The 23,010-nt window shown below is 43.1% G+C and overlaps 1 protein-coding gene across 5 annotated transcripts in view; it reads right to left on the reverse strand.

The window, feature by feature from the left end:
* The window catches only part of epha3 (eph receptor A3), a 128,986-nt gene that overhangs the window by 59,184 nt on the left and 46,792 nt on the right, over positions 1-23,010 (reverse strand). For all 5 annotated transcript variants that reach the window (XM_071504008.1, XM_071504259.1, XM_071504168.1 and 2 more), the window contains one exon: positions 19,215-19,875. In XM_071504008.1, coding sequence (XP_071360109.1) covers positions 19,215-19,875 — 661 coding nt within the window. The remainder of the gene's footprint in view (positions 1-19,214; positions 19,876-23,010) is intronic.

The following is a 23,010-nucleotide window of genomic DNA, read 5'->3' on the forward strand; positions in this document are numbered from 1 at the left end:
AAAAAAAAAAATACTAATATGAAGCTATCAGGCTGTAGAAGCTTCAGAAAACATTTTAGTCAAACTCTTCCTTTCCCACAGTCTACAGTTTGATGAAAGGCTGAGCATCTTACTGCCCACGAGAGCAGGACACCAGCAAAACCAATCAATTAACTCCAGCTCAGGAAAACTCTCAGTTCTTTTTAGCGTCATTGCTTTGCATTACTGTTGGTTAATGTTATGAGAAATGGCAGGAGGAAGAAAGGCTCTCGCTGCTGTCATTCGTCAATGAGAGAGTGGACATTCATCATAGGGTTACTAAAGAATCCTGTAATGAATGGCCCTGCCACGGCCCATTTAAGCTCAAGCCACAATTCTAATGCTTTTGTGTGTTATTCTAGTATTACGCAGGATTATTAAGAAGCCAAGTATATTGTTTCTTCCTATTTGAGAAATTATTCGCAATTAGTGTAATGGCGGCTATTTGGGAAAACACAAAGCTGGCTGGACTGTCTTTCTCTCCCTCACACTCACTCACACACACGCACACTGGTGTCCCCCTTAATACTGGGGCCAGTGACAGGTTGAAAGGCGAGAGTGATGGATGGGCAGGGCTTAATCACCTTTAATCAGCTCCGTCCTTGAATAATTATGAACAGCCTATTTTGCTCACACAGAGAATTCAGCGAGAGGGAGAAGCGTTGAGAAAAGATGTCTGTTGCACACTCTTTGTTGCATTCATAAGTAGCGGCAGATGCCGTCCCCTCCTCCTCCGCTTTCATTCCATACATCCACTTGGTCAGAGCAGCACAGTCGCTTCTTACAAGCGATGCACCACTGTGTTTTGCTGCTTGGCTCGCACATCCTCATCTGTGTGTGTTCACCATATAACAAAATAAAGCGACAACAGACGACGTCCCCATTTAGCTCAGCAAATGCTAGAAAGAGGCATTGTTTTGTGCTGCGACTGCCACTTTAATGTAGGAACTGCATGGAAAGCAGAGACAGAAATATACTGCAGCCCTCAGAGGCAGGCGCTGTGAATGCTAAAGCGTGCTCTCGCCTCTCCAGGAGTGGAAGAACAGGCTGGCATTCAAAAAACAAAGCTCCTGTTGAACACGCAAAGTTGAAGATTTTTAATTCAGCTCCGTGTTTTCAATGCCACTGGGTTGCGTGTGCACTGAAAATAAAGTACACGACTCATGAACCACACAGCACACTCCATGTACACGAAAGGGAAGCCAAAATGTTTTAACAGTCTTGGATAAGATAAGAAATACGGCTTTTGCCAGACACTGATGAAGGCAGTAATTATAAAGCACAGGAGAACATTTTATCATTTTCATGTAACGTGAAAGCAGAGTGAGCCCCAGCCGCGGCCTCATCCTCTGAAAACCTCCCACTCTCCAATCAACCACCCCCCAGCGCGGCGTGGTTGACAGGCAGCTAAGGGGCAGTGCTGTCAGGGAGGCCAAAGGCTGAAGCGTGGGGGGCCTGGCAGGGCAGCTGAGCCCCAGGACAATGCCATTACAGTGGGGATGAGGACTGCATGAATGACCTAAGGAAATCATGGGGCCAGGAGGAATGTTCTCCCGCTGGGCGCACACATGGTATTTCACTCTGCAGCAGGGTGATAACCCCCACTCTCACCAACAACAGCCACCCAGAGCAGTCCATCATTAAAAAGAAACCTGGGCAAGGGTTCTCATTGCATGAAAATGCAGAACATTGCATTATGCAAAAATGTGAAAGCTGCACAGAGTTCACGATCCTTACAGACACACTTTTTAGATGTCTGGCTTATTCTATTGTAAAGATTTGTCATGATGATGCTCCCAGGTTTCCCTTTAAAGTTACAAAGAAATCAAATGCAGCATTTGATACACAAACACACAACAGTAGCTAAAAATGTTTCACGCTTTTATGAACCAGCTAATTTATCTCCCTTTCCCCACAGACTAGCCAGCCTTCCATCCCATTTGACAACAGTACATATGTGTGAGTGGCCTCCCATTGAAGGGGACCCTGAGCTCCATTCAGCCTCATGCGGCCCCATGATTTAAACCTCAAAGGAGCCAACAGGAGCATGTTACAACCCCATATAGACTAGTCTATAGTGTATGTTACATATCTTCATTGACAGCAGCCACAGGTTACTACAGTTCATCCGCTGACAATAGCCTGGAGGGTCAAAAATCCTTGGCCCTCAAACTTTTCTGTGTGGGAAGGATAATCCAAAGACACTGACAGAAACGTTAGGGGATTTGATCAAATCTAGCTTATCAACAAAAAAGCCACACAAAAATAATGCTGATATCAGTAGAATAAAGGTGACTTCACCTCCCGTGGATGCCTTAAAATGACATTATTTTCTCCTTGATTCTGATCAGACTGTGTATTTTCTAGAAAGGCATCTTGTTGTTGCTGGGCAACGGGATGTCGGTCGGTTGTGTCCTGGAAAGCTACAGGTCAATAAGGCTGTTTGTCTGTGTTATTGTGTAACTTTTAGTATTAAGATCCTTTACTTCAGTAAAAGTACCGCACAATAACACAAACTAACCCATCCAGGCAGCCGTAGACCAGCAAATGTTCTGTGAGGTAAAATGACTGTTTCAGTCAGTAGAGAGCAGCTGTTTGGCAGCACCCAAGTATACTGTTCTTGGTCAATATAGCATCAAATCCAAAAATGTTTGTCCTTATCAATAGTTTCAAAATTCCCAAAGTTATCCTTCAACCCTTCACTGTTCACCCTTTCATTAAATTTGGTCTGAACATTTTAAAGGGTTTAGCCTGCTTGGAAGGTAGGGAGACACCATATTTTCAAGGTTTCTGTTTTACACTCTGCCAAACTGTAACTGAAATATCTTTTTCAAATGAACACACTGATTTTTTTCAAATGATGACTGGAGAGTGGGAGGTTTTCAGAGGATGAGGCCGCAGCTGGGGTTCACTCTGCTTTCACCTTACATGAAAATGATAAAATGTTCTCTTCTACTTTATAACTACTGCCTTCATCAGTGTCTGGTAAAAGCCAGATTTCATATCCAAGGCTGATATAGATGTCATGATCATCTATATCAATAAATTCTAATCTCAAATTATTACAGTGTATTTGTGTACACAGACACAATCTGCTGTTCTCAAAACACAGTCTGTATAGATAGACTTAGTTTTTACTTATGGTCTAAAATATCAAACAGACTAGTTGTAATATTTCAAAAAACATACTGCATTTGTGAAAACATTGTCCAATGTCAACCAGATGTTAAGAATCTAGTGCAATTAAGTGAAAGTGATGTGGTATGCTCCATCAAACTCAACAGGCTTCCCCATCTTTCCCATGCACTGGAAGCGTCTGTCGTGCCAGTAAAACCCTTCTTCTCTTTCCTTATTGTTTTTATAGGCCCATAAATAGTCCAGGCTAAATTAATGAGGCCACAGAGACGGTGATGGAGGAGAGAGGGGATAAAGGAATGGAAAGATGAAGGGAGTGATAGATGGCATCATTATAACATAGCACATCTCACTTAACAGAACTGTTGGCTTTGGAAGTTCCATGCTTTACCATGTGCAATTCAAGCTTCGCCTTCCTTGAACGCGCAAACGTACACAGACACATGTACACACATAGAAAAACAAAGGCGAACAAAGCTCTTTGAAGCACCACATTCACACGTGCAAGCGCTCTAAATAGATATGCACGAACATTTCCGCAGACGTACGCACAAACATGCTATCGCTTACGTTAAGCACCATATTCTGTATAAACACCCAGTCACGCACACACAAACACATACAGAAGCTCATACACTGAAGTGGCCAATAAACTCTCACACACACATACACACACACAAAAAAATCTTTTCAAGCACAATTCACTCACTCACACACACACACACACACACACACACACACACACACACACACACACACACACACCATCATAATTAGCTCAACTGCAGCTATGAGAAATGAAGATAGAGCCTATTCTTTCCGCACCTGGGGACAATTTACTGAGTATCTCAGTTAAGCTGAGCGCACTGGTAATTAACACCGAGTCCCAGTCACTTAGCTGGCTGATAGCACAACTCTGCATTACTGCATTGTTTTAAGAGAAAAGACTTTACAGGGCCCATTTTCTACGAACCAGAATGAGCCATTCTTCACTGCAGCGTCCTCGCATTAGAAGCAGAACTTCAATTCACAGGGAGAGAATGAGTCATTACTGTAAAATTAGAAGGCACTTAAACTCCCAGTTGGACCCAAAGACATAATTCCTATTGATCACTGGACTAATGTAAACTGACGTCTTGGTGCTTCAAATAGGCTAATTTCATAAGATTATTACATCTTATTTATATAATTTGTTATAAAGTGACACGATTTCCCAAATATTTGTTTCTTAACTTGAAGGCCAGTTTTCATTAACATTTTCTGTTTCTAATATATGACGCTGTTAAAAGTTTAAAAATAAAATGCAAAGAGGAAAAAACAATCCACACACACTGATGTTCCTGAGCTGTGGGGGGAGATTGACAGACTAGATGAAAGATGTTCGCCTCATTATTGCTTAATGTACGACATTGTAATTAACACCTTATTTCGCTGATAATGGGATGCGGTGCAATCTATCAGCGATCACGCAGTCGCGTCTCTCTCCCCTTCACTTTCTGTCTCTCAGCCCTTAAATTTCTGCACGTGTGTTGAGGGTGTACGTGTCACTCAGCACCACATTAGCATGGCAACTACATGCAGATGTCAGTCACAGCCAGTAACCTTTCAGCAGCCATTTACATATAAATCAATGGATTAATTGGCTAAAGCTCATTAGAGTTGGGGTCTCATCAATACCACACACCTCAATTACCCCTGGCACTGAGCTGTCATCTCCAACCCCCCCCCCCACCCCCTCCCACAGAAGAGTCAGTGGTGAACATGAGGCCTTGAGATCGAGAACTTGTGATCCACCAAAGACTTCATTTGTGTAATCTTATCATAGAGATTGTTCACTTTCTACTATTGTACCAATAATTAAATGTCATTTGACTCTTTTAAAGTATCTATTATCTGCCACTTTGTCAAGAATCACACTATTTTTCCCACACAGCAGTTCCTCCCTTAGATTGAGTCTCTGCAACGGCACTAAAGCAAAAAAGATTCAACCCAGCGAATTTCCCGTGTGTGTATTTGGTGGTGACTAAATGAAAAAATGTATCAATCAGATATAGAGGTCAGAAACTGATTTTCAGGTTTTAGTGGAAGGTCAGTATCAGCCCCCACACATCGATATAGCTGTTTGCACCAACAGCAATACACACAGCCAGCCCGGAGAGCAGGGAATCATGCAGCAGTCAGTGAGGAGGTCTTGAATTAATCAGTTAGATTTCTCTAACATTCCTTGAGGCTTTGCACTTTGGCATCGCCTCCAGGTGCTGAAATTGAACATTTAATAGCAGAAGACTAGCAGAGCGTAAGAAATGGAAAAATTGGTCGGTTGTATCGCGAGGCGTGGGCTGTGCTACCTTCACCTTGACAAATGCTTGGTGCCATCCATTTGAACAGGCAGAGATGAAGGGAAATGAATCGGAGGAGGTGGGAAATCTGTGGATGATGAGTACAGTAATCTTGTTGGACACTGCTGTCTGCCATTTCTCTCTGCTCATCTTCACACCGCGTCCGACGTTCCATGCATATTTGTGCATGCGTGTGTGTGTGTGAGTGTGTGAGAGAGAGAGAGACAGAGAAGGAATATGTGAGTGAGTGAGTGTAATTTCTAAGAAAGGTCAGTGCTCAACTCTGCAGTATCCCTCAACCTTTAAAGGTTGAATCCTTTGTCCTACTATAAGTGACACTTGATTCCAGCGTCCACAAGAGGAGAGAGAGGCGTCTGGTCCGAGAGCGGAAGCATTAAACATTTTGGCAGAACAACTTGTTGACACGCAGTGGTGGTATTTGTAAGGACTGTGCTTGGGGACTGACTACAAATACTACGCTGCAACAGCCATAATTTAAACAGCTGGAAGTACTAATATCACTGAGTGTTATCAAGGCTTAACACTACAAACAATATTGCATTATTTCATTCCCATTAACTTTAATTTCACTATTGAGACCAAACAGTCTCCAAACAAAACAAACCATTTACAGACAAGTAGCAACAGATTTAAAACACAGACACAATGAAAAGGAAATGTCTCTCTTTTATTATACATACAGTATATTTACCATGTAAGATGCATGTTAACTAAACAGGTATTCAATGAGGGAGGTGTAAATATAACTCACAGTAAAGCAGACAATGCAAACATAAATACAGTTTGTGTATTGCCGATCAGAAATATGATTATAGACTAATGGATTAGAAATGTAATAATTTTAACATACATGTATATGATATTTACCTACAATTTATATTTTTAACAAGATGAGATTAAAACCTTGTATATGAATGGACTGTGTCATGTTTGCATTTTGCCTGCTGTGAGCCAGTTTCAGTTATCTGTTTGCTTCTGTCCTACTCTCTGTGCTCACATATTCAGTATTTTAATTCAGCTGAATTTCCACTAAAGCTGTTCTCATTTGCATGTTTCTCTGTTTCTGTTGTCAGAGAATGAAACAAGGATGAAACAGTAGCTGAAACATGGCACAATAAGGCTACCTGTTACCAGCAGTCACTTCCAAGGTTTTTTCCAAGCTGCTGCTAAAACCCTGATTTTATAACTGAGACGTTGTCTGACAAAATCACCAAACACATAAATTAAAGACAGACTGTGCTGTGATTTTGGCTAGATTTACTTGTAAAATGATCACTCAGAGAGACAGTTAGAAGCTCTTTCACATCAGCTGCCTTGCAGTCAGAATACAGATCTGTACCTGCAGAGGGAAAGGCTGACCTCGCGATCAAAGGGCATTACGGGCGACTTTCTTCTTCAGAAAGTAGCTAAGATTTGTCCAAAAACGTGATGTGTCACTTGGTGCTATTTTGAAAAGAAGTGGCTAAAGGGGTCTGAGAAGTCAGTTAATCTAACGACAAAGGTGTAAAAGTGGCAACAGTGCTTGTTGATTACAAATCATTTCGAAAGAGCAATAAGCAATGGGGAGTCATCATCAGACCAAAGGTGTAACTTCAGTCAGTGGCATGTGTGTATAGGGTGTGTTTATAGACATCCCTCAAAGTACATTTTCTTCCTGTCACATAGCAAATGTTTTTCACCTTTCTACACATTTTCTGCAACATTTCTGAATATCACATATCTAGCTAATCATCTAAATATGATTCCATGCATTGAGTGTGAATGAACTGCACAAAGGATTTAAAAAAGGCAGACTGGTAGTTAATGGTGAAAATATTTTAACAAATACAATCAATGTCACTGCCAGAGTTGTGTTGTGTTTAGATGCTGGAAAATTGCAGTGGGAGATAAAAACGGGTGTATTCAGTTTTTATCTAGACTGCTTTGGCATGGTCAATAAAGAACATAAAGACTAACACAAAGCACACATCTACACACACACACACAAACGTACACACAGCTGCAGGCCTTTAAGGTTGTCCAGTGTGGGTTTTAGCGTAGCGGTCTCCATGCTCGGTTGCTCTGGGCATGCTCTGTTGTGTTTGGCATTCAATGTGCAGGGACAGCTAAAGGCCTGATCGCTGAGGCCTGACTGCCTTTAATCAGCACACCCAAACTGACACACACTCATATGCATACTTACCTCACACGCAAATAACCCCCTCCCCCTCCATCTCCTCTCTCATTGATGCACACATTCACACACACACATACACTCACAACATGTCATTCCATCTGACACCATTTCTAAGTCAACCACCATGGCTGAAAGTAAAATGTCACCACTCGTCACTTGCTGCTTGTGGATGGATAGAGTGTGCAATAAGTGAGTGCAGGGACCTTTTCCTTTATCTCTATCGAACGTGGAAGCAGGGGGGAGTCAGGGATGCATGGAGTCGAGTCTATGGATCATTTGAAAAAGACAGGACTGTCTGGAACATCAGTGACTCCTCAGCAGGGGCACAAGCTGAGGAATAACTTGAGATGTGGAGTCCACTTACACTGGATCGTTAAATTTCTTTGCAGACGAAAAAGGTAAAGTTCTGCATCTGTCATGGAAAAAAATCCACATTTTAGTCGTCATCTGCCCTGGAGTCCCATCCAGTTAATTCTGCCCTGTGTCCATGACAGATCTTTACCAGGTTTTCCACCTCCTAAACCACCTCTTCTCAAGAAAACTCTCCACATCGACCTCTGTCACCGAGAGTGAGGCCAACATCCATTAAAAGAAAGGTTACTACAGCTGCTTGTCTCCACAGAGTCATTTTTCCAAGCACAAACTCAAGCTTATTCTAGCTGCTGGGGTCGTATTCGAGGGTCACAACATAAATTGACTTGTAACTCAAAGAGCTTTTGCGGCTTTGTGACTCAACTCTCTCGTTACCATGGTTGCCCAGTATCACCTCAGGTTACACCTTTGAACAAAATTCAAACATACCTAAACTCCAGGTGTAGCAGGTGCTTCACCAGAGTGGATCAGTCCATTTTCTATCCTGGAGAGAACCTTGGCCACGGACTTGAAGATGTCTACCTTTATGGCATCCTTAACTAAACAGCATTGTCCAACAGCAAGGTACAAGGCTACAGTGTGACTCCCACCATAAACAAACCTAAGGCCAGCTACTTTCACTGTATAAAGACTGTAACAGCCCTGGTGCCCTATACTACCAGAGTGTCTCGTACAGGATGCCTGGGCGAGCATAAAGAGAGCTCAATAGAAACTGAACCTGAAAACTGCAGTGACGCCTTTTCAAAGCTGTTCATTCAAAACTTGGAAATGAGAGACTTTTTAAAACTCGCCTCTGACCAGGTTCCTTTGATCTGTTCCAGCGTGCTCTGAGCCAGAAGCAGAGAAACACTCTTGACAGGCAGCCAGTCCACTCCAGGACTGTGCCGCCGAGAAAAGTATATACATTCTGAAAACTCTGGAAATTGATCTTAATCTATAAATATAGACAGAAGGATGTCTGAATGTATGCTATTTTGAAAAAAAAAAGGAGTGGTTTAATGCACTGAGCAAGTTAAAGCATGTTTTGAATTCACACTCAGTGTTTGTGTGTGTGTGTGTGTGTGTGTGTGTGTGTGTGTGGGTGGGTGTGTCAGTGAGAAGCGATTCTTGCTGTGGTAGGCACTTTGTCTTCCTCTCCTCACCTCCGCTCACTTTTGGTTTACTAATGACCTGTATATATTGACAGACATGTCTCTCACATTTATGCCGTGCACCCATTCTCTCTCTCTCTCTCTTACACACACACACACACACACACACACACACACACAGACACACAGACACACAGACACACAGACACACAGATCCCGGAGGAGCTGTGATGCCTCACCTCCTGCAGCCTGATTAAGATGGAAGACACAAACAATAAAAACACAGAGGTTACCATAGCAAGGTCAACAACACACGGGTAGACACAGGTACGAGGAAATAAACACATTCAAATATATGAAATGGGTGAGAGTACAGAATAGTTCATCATTTATTTATTGTTCAAGGCTCCTGAAGCCACGGTGACCAACATATATTATTATATTGTATTAATATATTTGTCCCCACAGTCACATACTGTATGTTTACTGGTTATCCATGGTTTAGAACTGGCTTTGTCACAGAAATAAGACAAATTGATGGGTATGAAGATAAACTGCAGATGGGTAGTAAGTTGTATACAACATAGCAATTATTGCTAATTTAAGTTTCACTCTGGGCTGCGTTAGCAGGCTGCTAGCTGGTCAACCCATGGTGCCTTTGAATCATCAACATTACGTTGATCAGTGAAAAAAAAGTGAGATAAATGAGCTCAAATGCTGTATAATATGTGCATAGAAAACCCGTACAACCCTATCACCCTGCGCTCCTCCCAGCTGCCGGTCAGTATCGCCGCATGTGAACTTTGTGTGTGACAGCTTGGGCTTGATTTGGTTGTACTGATACGTGTCACGTAGCATTAGATAAAAGTCTGAGTGCTGTTCATGGAAACTCTGCTGTTTCACACCAGAACAGTGTGTGTGCAGGGGCAGGGCAGCAGGCGGACTGCTGGGAAAGTAAACAGATCAAAAGAAAAAGGAGTGACAGTGACAGTGAGCTTTCTGTGGGGACAAAGCTGTTGGACAGTTGAGTGCAGCAGCTCTAACAAGTGATTACATCAGTAGTCACTGTCTCTATAGCTGAGACGCTGCTGCACCATTGCCACTAGATTTGCATGCTGTGCCCTGACTCTCCAAAGTCTTAAAAGAGACTTTGCTGTCTTTGCTTGGCTGTCATTAAAGAGTGCAGTGTTTGCTGAAACGGAAAGGTTGTTACGCTGACATCTGTGATGTGGCAACACAGCGAGATCAGACAGCTGCTGGAAGACAGACATTTATGTGGTGACACTTGGGTGTTTCAAACTGAAATGACACTGAGAGGCTTCCCTTCACTGAACGCATCGCAGCTGTACAATCAGATGATGCGTCTGACAACTACTCACGGGTTCACTATGCATGCCTACAGGACGTGTTTAGATAAGTGGGACACTTGACAGCCACAGCCCCAAATCTGAGTGAGGCTGCAGCTGAGGGCACCGAATGCATCTTCAGCACCAAGGACAGCAGACATCTCACACAAAAGGTTTATTTTATTCATGTGTATCAAAATATGATGTGAGCTTACAGTGAATATGTCTGTATTACAGTAGTAGGCACATTATGAAGAGTGGTAGTGGTGACCGCTGAAAGTGGACATCAGGACAAAAAGAATTGAGATTTGTGAGGTGAAACATTAATAACTCTAATGGATGGAGGTAATAGAAAGTGTAGAGAGAAAAAAAAATGCAAATGAGCTACTGATTATGCTGTAGATCAGCCAGGGTCCCAACTTTCTGCAACATTTGAAAGCTATGCACAAGAAAACGATTAGTGGAGCGATGCTGAAAAAAAAAAAAAAATGAAAAAATGAACACGTCAGCCTCTGACAAAGCAGGCATTCTGCGACAAAAAATCGGGGGGGGTCCATATCCCGGTGACAGCTTGCTTTTCTTCCTCTCTTGCTTTCACCTCCCCCACTCTCCTCTCTCCAGCTTGCTCCCTCTCATCCATCAGGAATGATGGAGTGACTCCCCTGTTCAACTCCTCCATTTCCCTCCCCTGTTACATTACATGTGTATCCAAACATCCACTGTGTCTGTCAAACAGGATGTTTCCCGCCGTGTCCATCCCTTCCGTCCTTGTCTGTCTACTGACACACACACTCACACACGCGCACACACACATGCACACACACATACCAGTAACGTCAGAAGTTCCACAGTGATCATCCATCAGCTTTAAGTTACACCCATAGGCTGAATCTCGATATGAACACATATCACACACACACACACACACACACACACACACACACACACACACACACACACACACACACACACACACACACACGTATGCACACAGCTACACATAAATTATATGTGCTCTTTTCTTTTGTTTATGTTTTTGTATGCACACCAAGTCTCTGTGTACAGTACACACACAAACCCACACACGCACTCACACACGCACACTTGCACAGAAAGACTGACCACTGTGAAGTGGTTGGGGGCCTCTCCAACAAATAAACATCCCGTCTATTTATCCCTCCATTTCTGTTTTTGCACACACACTCACACACACACACACACAACCAGGCCTTGTCTCTGTGTGTGTTAAGTTGAATTCCTGAGCCTGTGGTTACCAACGGCTTTGAAGTCCCAACAGCACCAGGACCCCGGGGTGACAGGCTCACCCGCCACCCCCAGCCTGCTCTGGATGGCCCATAGAGAGAAAAGCAAACAGGCAATAATACCCCAAATGAACAAACCTTTCCCTTGGCTACACCCACCTCAATAGCTTTACACGCCAGAAACACACACACAAACACACACACACACACACAAACACACACACACACACACACACACACACACACAGATTTAACAGTGACAGAAACGTACAATAAACAAACGTACAATATGCTCATGCAATATTTCAGTTTCTTTGTATAGCAATGGATGAGCATATAAATGTGCACTTTGTCTTTCTCTCTCTTGAATGCGGGCATTCTCTCTCTCTCTCTCACTCTCTCTCTCTCTCTCTCTCTCTCTCTCACACACACACACACACACACAATATACAAGATGTGTATACAAGATATAGTACACTATAGAAGCATATGAGTGTCCTTGCTTCGTGAGTAATTCCTGCCTATGGACTGCAGCTAAACGGTGTCTCTAATTAACGCTATGCTCATCATCTCCTCTTTCTCTCTCTTTCCCTCCCTCCAGTCAGATTTCCCTCCTGGCTGCTGTGTTGTGGAGTGGGAGTCAGTATGATTGCTGTGGGCTTCTCAGCATGCTTTAATTAGCTCTGTTTTATTTTGCACATCAAGGTTATGGAAGTTCCTCAAAAAGTCAAACAGCACTCGGAGGTGCTCAGAATTTGGGCAGCAATGGGACCAGCATGAAGCTAAATATAATAACACAAACACATCTGCACATCTAGCTGAACTGAGGATGCACCTCTGAACACAGTAAGTCACACGTTACTGCACGCACAGCTTTGAGTGTCAGTGCATGGATTTTGTTTTTCCCTATCTTCAGCCACAACACAGTTAGAGGAAGGTAAACAGAGCAAGAACCAACACAACCAGACACATAGGAAGTGATGTCTGAGGTGTGGACTCTTGTCACATGACATCCATCAACTCTCTCCAGAGACGGTGCTCAGTTGCCGCTTGACTGCCAGCTAGGATGTGATTTCAGGAAGAAGAAAAGAAAACATGTGGGGTTTTTTTTTTTTTAGACTTAGCTAATTTTGTACAGCGTTGAATGCAGAGCCTTCACAGTGGAGCGCGCAGTCCAGGCCTCGTCCCTCTCCTCCAGCCTCTCTTCTTCATTTCAGCTCCAAAAAGGCTGAATACCAGGCAGCACACAGCCAAAAGGCTGCAGCAGAGAAAAACCTCCACACTAAGCTAAACTGACAAGAGCGGAGGAGACTGACGCAATGGAACGGCAGCATTAGAGCAGAGCCATGTACAGTATAACACTTCATTCACCCAAACAAACACACACTCACACACACACGCACGCACACACACACACACACACACACACACAAGTCAGCATGAACTCATGTCATTCCCTGGACTGCTTTTGAAAATGTGTGTGTGGCAGAAGTATGTGTGCAACACCTGCTCTCAGAAACAGCCATGAAGGTGCCCAACAGTAACAGGCTATTGTTACACTCTGCTGGACTGTGCAGCTCCCATTGTGTGTGTGTGCAGCTATAGTATATGATGTGTAGCAGGGTGCAGCTGTAACAAGGAACAATGGCTCAGAGGATGCAGTGAACTGGATAAATAAAGTCTAAAGATGCACACACACACATGCACGCACGCACGCACGCACGCACGCACGCACGCACGCACGCACGCACACAGGACATGCAAACACATATTTGACAACAAAAGAGGACAACAACGGAAGCAGTGGGTTATATTAGCCTGTTGCTGGATTAGAAATATAGTTAGTTTTCTGGGGTTGTGGCGTTGTGTTGTGTGTGTGTCAACATTTCGATGTGTGTCTGTGTGTGTGTGTCTAGAGCTGACATGTTCTTGTGGAGAGCCGGGCAGTTATATAATGGCCAACACAAACAAACAGAGTCCTTCCAAGGGACCGGAGGGGAGCCAATAGCCCCATGAATTCACAGCACTCAACCTCAAAAGTCTGGCAGACAAATACACAAAAAACACAGCACAAAACAATATGGATGATGAGAAAAAAAGAAGGAAAATGTCAGCACAACTGCAGGACTGAAACGCTTATGTTCTTATCGGTATTTCATCAACAAATTTTTGAGGCACAGACAAAACCAAAAGGTTGAGCCTTGATGTTGATAATCTTCAGTATTTTCGGCAGAGTGGTAAATTCTACCTAGAGTTTTAATCTTCTCAGGAAAGAAGACTGTAGGTCACATATATGGCACATAAGATTGTTTGAATGCTGCTTTGGATTCCTTAAAAAACACTGGATATAACTGTAAAATCCTAAAACACTGGATAGCAGCAGTATCTATGCGGATAAACATGAAGCTGCATTCAGGTGTTTTTGACGGGGAGCAAAGGGTCTCCAAAACAAACTCACAAAGACACTAGAAACAGAGCAACACTAGCGTCCTATCGGAGTCCACTGTGATGAATGACAGTCCAATATTCACTGGCATTTTAGCTCTGGTTTGGTCTGACCGCTCCTCAGAAACGTATGTGCGTTCCTCTCGGCGAGCTAAACGCCGAACGAGTTTCTTCACCGGCCATGTTGGATCTCCACCATTTTAGCGTCAGCCCCCAGGGAGCAGCGAACCAAAACAATGAGATGAAATGGAGATAGAGACTCAGCGGGACTGGCAGCACTGGCAACAACCTAATGACATTATAGGGATTCATTGTTTAAGCTGAATAGAGCTGTGCTTCAAGTCAAATGATGCCGAATCTTTCTCAGGGAGCGAAGCTGAGAGTGTTTGATTGGTCAGGTTGATGTATGCTCGCTTGACAACGTCAATGAAGGATGAATAATGTGAGTCCATCATGTCTGCTTGAAAGCAGAGCATGTCTGTGCATGAGGGCCGCAGCTAAATCACTTAAGCGAGAGTGGAGAGTGATATAAAACATTTGAGGTGAAATGGACGGAGGGCTTTGAACCAGCGGCCAAGACCGTCAGCCACAGGCCAGGGGCCGAGCGGAGAGGGAGGGTGGGGGGAGGGCAGTGAAAGAAGTAAACAAGGAGAAAAAACAAGGAGTGTTGTTTGGAAATGCTGAGGTCGGTGTGGTCAAAAATAAATAAGTGTTAGAACAAAATTTTCTGAATTCCTGTTCACTTGGTAGTTTTCTGTTGTTTTCCAGAGTTTCTCCTCTGCTCCTCTTCCACTTCATTAAAATATGTTTAGGAATCCAAGCAAGACCAGCAACTCAGGCTCGAGCATGTGTGTGTGTGTGTGTGTGTGTGTGTGTGTGTGTGTGTGTGCGTCTTTGTGTACAGATTTACTGCATATGTGCAACTGTAATAAGTATTATGGTGCTGGCAAGTTTGAGGATTGTGTGTCTTGATAAATCCAGCAAGAATGTAAACCTGGGTCTCTCCTTGAACATGCAACGGAACAGCTGCTTGCATTTGCAAAACACGCACACACACACGCGCGCACACACACAACGAAACGCCACAGACAGACATCCGTTTGCTGTTTTAGGATCAAATTAGGGTTGCAGGAATTTCACACTGATGGTAGATAGGAGTTAGTTCACCTGCTCCAGTCTGTTCTAATGACAGATGAAAGACTGACTTAGCGAGATTAGATCTGGCCTCACATTCTCTGTGGAAAGGCCGAAGCCCACTCACAAAACATACAGTGATCCGGATGATGACTGACGCGTGAATTCGCGTCGTACAGTGTGAAAAACTCCCGAGTCCACTCACCACCTCTGTCCCTGACAAAACATCCGATGACATCCCCTGCACTGATAAGGATGATGAAATATCAAAATATGTTCACAGCAATGTGCACTGCGTCCTGTGAAATATGTCATGACACATATACACAGCAGCCACCAGCCCCACACACATACACACACACAAACACACACACACACACCCACACCCACACCCACTCATAACGGCAGCTCACACATGGTGACCCATTGCTGAAGCCAGACAGAATTCATGCATTTGTTTGAAGGCGCCACTGAAAAAACATCTTTCCTTTCACAAACATTTGTTGCCATGCACACAAACATACACACACACACACACACACACATACAAGTACACACACGTACACAACCCAGCAAGATAATGACAGTCTAATACTGGAGTGTACTCTACAAAAGCCCTTAAACACACTTTGGAGTCTGTATAAACAAAGACAACTGCTCCTATGCTCTCTCTCTCTCTCTCTCTCTCTCTCTCTCTCTCTCTCACACACACACACTCATAGAGCAGAGACTTAGCTAAGTGGAAAATGCTGCATCAAGGCGCCTTGTCAAAGAAAACAAAGTATGAAATATTCAGTGAAGGTGCTCCATCCTCGTCTGACTCAGAGCTCACAGTCAACAGTGCTCAGTCCAAATACCTCTTGCCCCACACTCTGCATTTTAAATCTACCTCACTGCGTGTGTGTTTAATCACGTCGATATTCATTTGTGCTGTTAGCTGGATTTTGATGTGTTTGTTTATTTTCGTGAAACAACAACATGGACAATTATTTCACTCTCAGGACACTGAGGAGTCACTGAAGCAGCTCCCAGAATACCAGTTTTATCTTACTACAGTTCATTTCAATAAAAATCTACACAGTTAATAATAAATCAACAACTGCCAAACTCCTTGTGTATGAAGTCATCAGATAAAATCTTACCAAATGGGTATGTGTGTGTGTGTGTGTGTGTGTCTGCGACATGTAACCACTTGAGAAACCACAGTTTAGACATCTGCTTCTTTCTGTTTTAGCTGAATGCAGCACAGTAAATATGTTTTCATCTTTTCTCGCTATATGTCTGTACGGTGACCTAACCCCATGCAGTCATCTATCTGTTAACACAGAGGGCCTGCAGAGCGAGCTGCGCGCTGGGGCCCCCGACGGCTGCACGCGGGGACTGAGGGGGCCTGTTGGTGCAGCTGTCCCACTCCGGGGTAACATAAGACCTTATTAGAGTCCATTAGACCTCTCTGAAACTAATAAGAGATTGTCAAATACATCCAAACATTCACACAATTCACAGAGGGACAGGAAGTGAAAGGAGGGCGGTAGGACGGGGGACAGGGGTCTGCCATTTGTCTACATAATGTCCCATTCTTGTATCTACAACTTTTTTCCTTTCAAAAGGAGGTAAAGGCAAAATCTGTGGAGTGAAGCTGCCAACATTTTGGTAAAAATAAAAAAACCTATAATTTATGTGTCCCGTTGTTGATTCAGATTGTGAAATAGAAAGTAGACATATGACACTTCAAGTTAAGAGTTATTTTAATGACTTTTAAAAGGTCCTCAGAACCTGTTTACGTTTTGTACATACAAGGTTTTCACACGACAGCTGCGACAAAGTTTCTGCTCGCATCTGGACAGTGAGGCGGGCTCATCTGGAGTCCACAGCCCCAGAAAAAGAGCTTCCCTTGGCCCTGACAGCAGGGGCCTGACCTGGGAGACACCCTTTGATCTTTAATTACCACTTGGCCTGGCTCTGTAGAGGAGAGAGCTGATGAACGTGGAAGCATTGGGGAGCAGCTACAATAACTAGGACTACGAGAGCCGAGGACAGACCACTTTTTTTCTTTAAACCTCCAGCACAGTTTTAACTTCAAGTCATTGTGGAACAGCCGCAGTGCAGAGGTGGCTGCTTTCAAACAGATGCTGTGTCTGGCTTCTTATGCAGAGCGAGGAGCTCTGTGAAACTGAGAAAAGAGGAGCGCATATAGAAGGACACGTACCACAGGACCCTGCCACTACAAAGAGAAAGTGGGGTTTCATGGCACATGCAGCTGGTGCTTCTGTCTCCTTCGCCAAAGCCGCTGGGAGCAGTTTTATATACAGAAACACAAACCAGAAGAGAATGAAGTAAGCAAATATATGTATGCTGCATCTATTGTCTTTTTATGTAATATATCATATGCATTGTGGTATTTAAATATGGAATAAATTCAAAGCAACACTTTCTACAAAAATGCAGGGCAGTGTGAAAACCTGCTGTGTGGGACAAGCTACTTGCAGAGAAACACTAGTGTAAGTGTAACTGATGAAAGCTGTTACACCAGACACAAAAGGCACACACAGGAAATTTCATTTTCCTTAAATGGTCGAGCTGTGTTAAGTTTGTGTTCATACATATATTCATCCCTTTATAAAGAAAAGGTTTAAAATGTGTTAAATGAATCAAACCCTGATGAAAAAATACAGACACTTTAGGGAAGTTTATAACTAAGTGTAGAGTGATTTTAAAACAGACTGGGATGCTGCCTTATATGCTGACATGAGAGGTTCATTGTGGCATTTAACCTCTGAACCCGCTGGTTGCTTGTTCCCAAAGGGGATATAACAGTTGTCATAGGAGAATCACTTCCTTATTGTTAAAGCTTAACCAGCTTAGGTGAAATGATGTGAGGAGACACGAGGACAAAGGACAATTGCAACCAATGAACGAATTCTCTGCATCTGCAGGTAAAGCTCGTAGGTAAGGGATGTTCCACAGACAGCGTGTCAGTCCGTAGACCTGCAGCACCTGTGACTTCAGTCACTGTAACAGTCTGATTCTGTCCAACAACCAACTGGCAAAAACCTCAAATCCCCAGAAAACCACGTGTGATGATGATGATGTAGCACATGGAAAGAAAGTCAGCAGTCAGGATAGACTGAAAATTAAAGGCAGCCAGACATAAACTGTACTTTCTGACTTTTTCAACCAACCCGGAGGCGACAACAGACTTTGGGGTGAGTGGAGTATCTCCAGACTCCAGCGTCTACCCACTCATGCCTCCATCAACACCCACAACTATCACCACAACTATTCCATTATTCACCATCCACTCCAGCCCACTCCTTTCTTCTGCATTATCAGTCCCATCCTCGCTTCTCTGGTTAAGATCTTCCCATAGCTAATGATGTGTCACGGAGAAGATTACCGTTGAACTACTGAACGCTGCAACCTACAGCTCAAAGACCTGGACAGCGCAGCACACACATGCGTGGAAACTGAAACGTACAACTGCAGACTTTATCCACCAACACTTTTGGGATTTTTGAATTCGTCTGAAGGCATCGCGCATACAGAAAGCTCATACACACACAAACATACAGTACACATACACACATGCATGCATACATCAGGGTTGGCCATTTGACATCAAAGGCTCTGGGCTGACAGATATGAAGTGTGAGAGTCTTCACATCAAACACTTCACTTCTGCAGCCTTTGGCAAACTTTGCATTGTATAAGACACAGTATTATAAATAAAGGCAGGAATCCAGGCTGGAGTTTCCACTGAGAAATAGATGCAAAAGAGAAATGAGATATGACACAAGAAGAAAGGCAGAAAACGGACAGAGTGAGCGGATGACAAGGAAAGCATGAGGCAAAAATGATTGAAAGACGATTCTTACTTTGGCAGGTGTTGCTTCTCTCCTCGTACCCTGGGTTACATAGACACTTCCCAATAGGCACCAGCCACTCCCCCTCTGTGCTGCAGTACATTCGTGGGGGCTCCTCCTCTTTGGAGTGATTGACACATGAGCCTTTGACCTCCACCAGCGACTGGGAGTCCATGGGCACCGTATCAGGGAAGGAGGCCAGATTCCTCACAGTGTACGGGCACTTCTTAAAGTAAACCCTTACTGAAACTAAAGCTACGCAGGCGCCCACGTCCTGGAACGCCAGGTAGAAGCCCTTCTTGGTCATGGGACCCACTTCGCGCACCTCAGTGTTGAGCTTGAGGATGCGATCGCCGAGGTCCATTTGGGTGAAGCTCTCATCAGCGGCAATGGTGTCGATCTTAGAGAACTGATGCTCTCTGAAGTGGCTGCCCTGGTCGTCGTCTGTCTCCAGGTAGAGCAGGTTGAAGGTCTCCTTGCAGGTGCCCAGGACCAACGGGATGGAGTTGCAGTCCCTCAGGGTGAACTTCAGCTCCACGTAGATCTTCTGGGCTGACTGGCGAGGGATCCAGTTGGTGCGAAGCCAGTTGTTCTGGCTGTACTCCATCACGTTGCAGACCTGGAAGGTCCTGATGGGAGTGTAGTGCTCATCCACCCCACTGATCTCTTCCCACTGAAAGAGAAGGAGAAGCGGAAGAGAGATAGGGAGTAGGAGCAACAGACAAGAGAAAGAGAGAGAGAACCAAATACAGGAGAAATAAAGAGGGCAGATTAAAGGGAAAACAGAGAGGAAGAGAGCGAGAGAAGCACAGCGAAGGGTTGTCAAAGAAGCGGGCAGAGTTGTGAGAGCAAAATAGGAAATTTAAGAAATGATGGGAGGATGAAGGAAGAAAGGAAGTTTAGGAAAAAGAAATTTAAAGTGTGTAGAAAAGGTAAAGAGAGGAAAGATAAGGGAGACAGAGAACAAGAGAATTAATGTTTCGAGCGACAGGAAAGGCGAGCAAAGAAATTTGAGGAAAGTAGCAGAGGAGGGAGCAGGAAAGAGGGAATACGAGGAAAAGAGGGGAAGATAGCGGAGAGAAAAATAAAGTTATATCCACCCTGTAAGCATTTACAGATGAATTATTTAGATTCAGAGTCACTCTTGCTGAATACTAAGCATCTAATAAACACTTAAGGGTGAAAAATCACACTACCAGATCTCTTGCAAATTACTCAGATTAATTAAAAGCAAACTTGCTGCCTTAGCCAAATTTTCTAGATTAGGGCTCTGTGAAAATATCTCAGAGAAAAACCACAAAGTGTGATTCCCCGTCTCAATCCTGCTAAAAAATTGTGGGAAGCTGCTTAATTGCTGTTAAATATTAACAAAATCTCATAGCGTTTTTTTTCCACCCTTATACTAACATGTTTTTCTCTACAAGTGAGGACTTTCAAGCTGCAGTCTTGGTTATTTGCATCACAGTTACTACTGCTACTAAAGGAAACGTGCTCAATCCACTATGAAACAAAAGAAACTACGAAGTATAGACAGATGTGAGAGTATACCAGGAACGTTCGTGTCTATCTTACATTTTCCCTCCACTGGGAGAAAGCAATGAGAGAGGAGAGGAGAAAAAGAAAAGCGGGGGTCATTCCTTTTTGAATCCAACACAGGGGGAAGACTCATTGATCATACGCTTTGGCTTCGCTGTCCAGGCAGATCAACACTGAATCGGAGCAATGGTGAATGGGCAAACACCTGAAACACTGGGCTCATTGTGGTTAAAATGACAGTCATTAGAAGGAATGGGCGTAAACGTGTAAATGGATGTTTTTTCTATTTTTTTTTTTTTTTTTTTTTTTTTCTCCGTAAAATTTTGAATGGATGTATGGCTGAATGAGTCTCTCTCTGAAGAGAGAGAGAGAGAGACAGAAAGTTTGTGGGTAAGAGGAGACTGAATTAACGCTCCTTTCACACAAGAGCTGATGGAAACATAAACCCACACACACATATATACACTCACATAAGGCTCATGTGAAGTGTTTAAAGTCCCATAGCAGGCGGACACAGCAGGTGCTTTCAGCCTGAACACAGAAATTAATGACGGGCTAAGAAAGTCTAGGTTCTCTATTACATGTTTTTGTGTGCCAGTGTGTGTATATGTGTGTGTGCGTGTGTGAGTGTGTGGGAGTAAAGCACATCTATGAGCGTCTGGCGTTCAAGGAGCTCTCAGGCTGAAGGATGGCCACTTGTTTTTCATTTCAGAGGAAAGTTAATGAAACACCCCTGAGAGGGGGACAGAATGAGGGGGAGGGAGAGAAAACAGCAAAAGGAAGAAGAAGAAGAAGAAGAAGAAGAAGAAGAAGAAGAAGAAGAAGAAGAAGAGGAAGAGGAAGAGGGGAGAGGAAAAGGGAGAGAAAGCCTGAGGAGGGTGAGATTCCATTGGTGTTTAGTCTCCCCCGTCATGCTTTCTATGGCGTCACCTCATTCATCAGAGTGTAGTCGGAGCTCTCTATAGGCCTAACAATAACACGGGCAAGTAGACAGAACTGAGTGGGACTAAATATAGAGAAGTAAAGCTGAACTTAACATTTCACCTCACTTTGCTAACAAGTGTAGTAGCTTGACTTTAAATGTAAGTGTAAAAATGAAGTGATGACATGCAAAAAAGGTATGCTGACAGACTGACACAACAGAAAGGCACCGAGGCAGGAAGATTAGTGGATCTGTTGACAGTATGTTTGATAAGACAGCGTCCTCACTTGAACATAATGAAAAGTCTCTAACCTACTCTGCTTCAGCTTTGTGTACGTTTCTCTTTGTCATACTTAAAACATCTTTCTACCAAGATTAAAAGCAACTCAACCAGATCTAATTTTTTTTTTTTTTTTGGTGCAGATGTGATCTGTCACTCATGTTTGCTTAAAAATACTCATTGGAAATATTACCTGCTAAAAATAGATAGATATTAAATAAATAGAAAGGTTCACATTTGGTCCAAAAATACATGAAAATAGGCCTCTCATGTTGGTGAAGGTGTTGATACTTAAAATCTTCACGCACAAAGCTGAAATGTGTGTAAAGAACGATTTTAGTACATTACAGCATCTTAAGTTGCAACTCTGTCTTATTGAAATTACATTTTCTATCAACATAATAAGAATAAAAACACTGCACTTTTTAAATGAAGTTGCAAAATGTTTGCATTTCATTTGTTTTCCCTACAACACAAGTTTGTAGCATTGGAACACAAAGCAAGCTTAATAAACTTTTTTATGGTTATTTTTGGGAACTTAAAGGAGATGAAGGACAGATCTCTAAACCTCTACTTTTCTGTTTAACCAAACCACAATCTTTTCAAGAACCTTAACCAAACTTTTTTTAGTAGTATTTAGATGTACAATCTTTTATTGTCTACAACAGCAGTTCCCAACCTGTGGGCCGCAAAGATTACTGCAAGTGGGCCGACAAACCGTTTGCAAAACAGAACAGTTTTGGTGAAAAATGTATTTAGAAAAAATTAAAACATAACTTATGTTTTTAAATGTCTTAAAACTAAATAATCTGTAATAGCTTAAAAAAATTATCTCCTTTCATTGTTTTTCTTTTTTTTTCGTATGAAGGCCTATAAGCCAAGGATAGGAACTTCTAGATTGTTGCCATCTGGACCACATCTTGTGCTTGTACTGTTATGAGGTCGGATGTGGGCCGCCATTTTTGAGGTTTTCAAGTGAGCCATGAGTCGGAAAAGGTTGAGAACCACTGGTCTAGAACAACAGTTACATTACACTGTTCTTTTAAAATAAACTCAGCAAATCTTATTAG

This window comes from Trachinotus anak, unplaced genomic scaffold (genome assembly GCF_046630095.1).
Source record: "Trachinotus anak isolate AG129_WGS33_773 ecotype Australia unplaced genomic scaffold, CSIRO_AGI_Tana_v1 ptg000001l, whole genome shotgun sequence".
Lineage (NCBI taxonomy): Eukaryota > Metazoa > Chordata > Actinopteri > Carangiformes > Carangidae > Trachinotus > Trachinotus anak.